Source organism: Limulus polyphemus, unplaced genomic scaffold (assembly GCF_000517525.1).
Source record: "Limulus polyphemus unplaced genomic scaffold, Limulus_polyphemus-2.1.2 Scaffold636, whole genome shotgun sequence".
NCBI classification, from domain to species: Eukaryota; Metazoa; Arthropoda; class Merostomata; order Xiphosura; family Limulidae; genus Limulus; species Limulus polyphemus.
This window is the reverse complement of record NW_013666246.1, coordinates 291,487-296,390: the sequence shown is the minus strand read 5'-3', so window position 1 is coordinate 296,390 and position 4,904 is coordinate 291,487. Positions and strand designations below refer to the sequence as shown.

Sequence of the window (4,904 nt, the reverse complement as noted above, 5' to 3'; positions counted from 1 at the left end):
AATACTGATATTGGTAATAAAATGTATTGTTTAGATATTTTACTGCTCGTGGAAACTTTTTTCTATGGAATAATTAGACGTTATGTAGCTAAAACGTGGTAGGAAAAAAGGAAAACATCCAATATAAACAAGGGTTACTCATTTTTTCGTATTGTGGCGCTGTTAGCAGCAATAATTTTGCCTTAGCGAATCGATGTTGAATGAAATAGGTGTTAGGTGTTCTGATTGGGTGAGGGGATGTTTCTACGCCTTTGTGTCGATCTTGACAATGTATCCTAATAACAAGTAGGGGGTGTAACTGGATGATTATATAGCGGTAGTCTGAATGCTAGTCATGTTTATTCTATCTAAAGGTTTAGCGTAGACCAGTAGACGTTTTTTATTTTCTTTTAATTGTGCATAGTAAAAACCTACAAAAATTATGTCGGGTGGCCAGAGTTTGCAGGATAGGTTAATTGCAGCTCGACATGCTCTTGCAGGTCAAGGGTTAGCAAGAAGTGTGTGTAAAGCAGCGACTGAAGAACTAATTGCTCCAAAGAAAAAACATTTGGATTGTAAGTTTTCTTCCTTTATATGGTAGTTTAAATTTGAAAAAATTAATATCTAAAGTTTTTAATATCAAGTTGCTGTATTGCAGAATTCACACTCTGCATTCATACTCGTAGTCCATTGTTTAAGTCACTTTAACTTTATAATTTTAACTACAAAAGTACAACTTACAATACAACTGCAACAATTATAAAAGGTGTTATATTTATAATAACCGCCTATTTATTTTTATTTTTTGAATTGCTATTTTAGTAATTTTTACACATTTTTCTGTCGGGAACCTTCTCAGCTGTGATATCTCAAACTGATCTGGTTAGATTGGAAAATAATTAGTAGCTAGATCTTAAAAATAGTTTTTTTCTTGATGTGTGACTGAATGAAGCACAATAAATTCTATTGGTTTTATACAATTACTGGAACTTGGAAGTCTTCATTAAAATATCTGATGGTAAATTACGACTATTGTTGGCAAGTCATATTTCCAAAATTATTTTACTTTGAACTTGTTCTTGGGTCATTTTTCATCAAAATATTGAAGGCCTATAATACGGAGTATTGCATTTGGCACAAAGTTTTACAACATCTGGAATCTTAACATTTTACATGTATTTGTTAAACATGCCTAAGGAACTATATGTGTGTATAAATAATGTTAATGAATGTAAACAGTAGCATACTCTTTTCAACAACTATGTACTTATGTCAAAATATTTCACTTCTAAGTTATAACAAGGGGATGTTTGGCCTTTCTTATTTTTATTTCCAACTCATTTTCCTATACTAATCCTGATCTTGTCCATTCTTTTCTTAATTTCCTTCAATCCTGCAATTTCTGTCAAGCTATTTTGTTGCATAAGAGAACTGTTCTAATAGAAAAGTAGCTTTAACTGTGGACAAGGTTAGGTTCTTCTTTCTTTTAAACTTGTGTCCTCTAGTCTTACTGCCTTTTTTTTTTTCATGTACAACCTGATTCAGACAAATTTTGAGCTAATGAGATGCATAAAAAAAGTCTCCAGTAAGAACTACAAAACTTCCGAAACATACTTTGTACAACCTTCGGCAACTAATGCCTTAGAACAGCTACATGTAATCTTACTCATGTGATTTTTGACCAAACAGTTCCTTCATGTTAACTTAACGGGGTTTTGTTTACATGGTACAGCTAGGGGGTGTGTCTGCAGGAAAGCCACATAAATAGGGGCTACTTTGAATTGAAGATTTACATCAGATTATGTATGCATTAAAGTTTTTACATGAATCTAAACAAATCTTAAAAGTAAAAAGAAAAGAAAAACAGATTTCTGAAAATTTGAATTTTATCAGTTGTAGTGAACAACAGTTGTAGTTCAATTTTGTTTTCTAATGTTTGTTATTTAAAGTGTGATACATGTTGTTAAAAGATGGTTCAACTCGTTCATAAAATAAACTTGTAACTTCTTCCTTAAAAGAGGTTAAGTAAGTTCATTCCCAGCATGAAATAGAAATATATATTCCAGCTAACACCTCGTAGCCTTAAAATTTTGAAGGCAAGATTTTCTCATCTCCACATCCATGAATATAATAACAATTTGTTACATATTCTGTGAGTGTATGTAGAATTCATTAGTTTTATAAATCAAAATTATTTAGTAAAACAAATTAGGATATAATGTAGAAGTCGTGTCATTTTCAAATTTGTTTTTACTTAACCCACCTAGACCCCAGCTATGTCTGTTGTATCCCAACTAGCCTGTGAGCCCTGGTATTAAACAGGTCTTGTTAGCACTGGAAATGGCATGGGTATCATGGTTGACATGCTATATTTTCCTTTGCTTCCACTTGTAAGTTCCTAGACATGCTTCTTTTAAGATTAAGACCATACTTGTGTAAGGTTTGGCACAGATATGTTAAAGAAATAAAGCGAATATTTAATAATGCACAATAAATATCTAAAATGAGTTTGTTCCCTGTCTTAAAATACAATAGAAATTATTTTACTTAATAGTCTTACTGTATAAAGATAAAACAAAATACTACGAGGTTGTGTAAAATGTTCCTATTGATTAGTCCGAGATATGCTTGGATATGTATTTCACATTTACTATGACATTGTAACCACTCAGTTCAGTATTTTCATCATTTTTTAGATCTTCTACAGTGTACAAATGAACCTAATGTCTCCATTCCACAAATGGCTAACTTTCTCATTGAGAGGACTCAACATTCATCATGGGTGGTAGTCTTCAAAGCTTTGGTCACTATTCATCATCTCATGTGTTATGGTAACGAGGTTAGTAGTGCTACTAGTTTCTGATCTGATGAGTTTCAGGTGGACTTTTAAAATAGATGTCTCATAAATGTTTTATTTAATATGCATATCAAAATCTTTTGAAGGAGACTTAGGCAGTGTATTTGACATGTGGACAGAGTTTACTATGGATTTTCTGATGATGTTTCAGGTTCATGAGACCTGATGAAGAAATCATCATGGAGCCCAAAGTGTTCTCAAAATCAATAAAGTTGGCAGAAGTGTATAGTATACTCTTTCCATACAAGTCAAAATATGTGAAAAGTGTTCTGCTCTAGCTGAGATTTAAGCTAGTGTCTTGAAACCAATGCTGTAACTACTGGGCTACCCGGACTTGTCTCAAGCAGCCACCTCTCTATCTGAAACATTACAGTGTAGTGTCAATTATTTTGTTTGGTATCTAACTTCCCATCACAATGTTTCAGTTAACAATATGTTTAATGAATCTTTATCTTTGAGTAATAAAAACTTGTGTAAGAGCTGACATTTATTTAGATTTTGTTAATGTTAATATCCAGTCTCAGTATCTTTAAATTAGTTTTTAATAAATTGGCAAGGCAGTAAACATGGCATCTGTATTTGTTTTTGCTTTATGATGTTATGAAAAAAATATATACATATATAATTATGTAATCTTTCAGCAGATAACTTAAGTGTTATTCTATTACAGAGATTTCTCCGTTTCTTTGCATCAAGTAACTACACTTTTGAACTTGGGAATTTCATAGATAAAAGTGGAGCACAAGGTAACTATTTGTAACATCCACACTCCTTTAGTTATGTGCCAAGATAGAGGTAGACCAGAAAATAATTCATATTGGAGCTTCATGGTGGTCAGTGTTTTAATATATAAAGGACATGCTACAAACCTAAGTGCAGATTTCAAAACATCCTCCAAACTCCGTATGGACTGTACTGAAGATCAATGCTAGAACAATCTTCTGAGCCAAAAATGTTTTATAAACAGAAAAATAAATGTTTGACTTTGTGGTTTAAATTCCGAAAGCCTGCAAAGCATTAGAAACCAATATGTTTAAGCTAATTGTGTCTACTGAAAATCATGTAAACAACAGACGATTTTTCTTTCCACGTCCTCTTATTTTGTCTAAAATGAACAAGTTGATAGAAACATGAAAAAAAAAATATTGGTAGGTTGTTATTTTTATAATAAGTAAAACTCCTGAAGCATCCTTTCTGTTGGTTTGAACATACTTGTAAGTACTTAGTTACTGGTTTTGATAAATGTTTGATTTAATCTTGAGATTAAGTGAAGGTAAAAATTGTATATCAAAATAAAAACTCCATTTGATTGATTTCTAAATGTTATTTTATAAGACAGTTTATTTAGTTTCTGAGTTGATCTGTTACAGGATATGACATGTCCACGTTCATAAGAAGATACTCCAAGTATCTCAATGGAAAAGCAGTAGCATACAGATCCATAGGTTTTGACTTTTGTAAGATTCACAGAGGGTAAGTATTAATGTTCACAGTTACTCTAAAGATAAAGGTGACAGATTTAATTTGAGAACTTTGCACTTTTCAGGAGACTCGGCAAAGTTTAGAACTTGGCTACTTGAGGATAACTTAGATATAGCTTTAGAAAGATTGTCGAATTAGAGAAAGAAAACAACAGATTGGGAACACAAATCAACTGAGCAAGACTGGAAATAGATGGCTATGGTAAAAAGTGGTTTATGGAAGTGGGGGTGAGAGCAAGAATTGGTTTTATACACGTACATAGTAGTAATAAAGTTGGAGATATAGTCAGGTTCATTTAGCATTCAGGGATCATTCCAATAGATTTGAATGTTTGAGGAACAGGATAATCAAGAGGTTTATGTAGTGAGAGTCTCTCGTTATGTAAGTGGATAAAGTTATTTGTATTAGGGAGAATATAAATACTAGGACAATAATTAAAATACAGGATATTATAGTGTTTAGTAATAACTGCTGGTACGAAGGGGGGCAATAGGGAGAATATAAATACTAGGACAATAATTAAAATACAGGATATTATAGTGTTTAGTAATAACTGCTGGTACGAAGGGGGGCAATAGGGAGAATA

At 32.2% G+C, this 4,904-nt stretch overlaps 1 protein-coding gene across 1 annotated transcript in view; it reads left to right on the top strand.

The window, feature by feature from the left end:
- Positions 1-207: 207 nt before the first annotated feature.
- LOC106459608 (clathrin coat assembly protein AP180-like) overlaps positions 208-4,904 on the top strand; it is a 26,873-nt gene continuing 22,176 nt past the window's right edge. The window contains exons 1-4 of the mRNA XM_022386129.1: positions 208-554; positions 2,676-2,818; positions 3,507-3,582; positions 4,207-4,309. Coding sequence (XP_022241837.1) covers positions 422-554; positions 2,676-2,818; positions 3,507-3,582; positions 4,207-4,309 — 455 coding nt within the window. The 5' untranslated portion in view covers positions 208-421. The remainder of the gene's footprint in view (positions 555-2,675; positions 2,819-3,506; positions 3,583-4,206; positions 4,310-4,904) is intronic.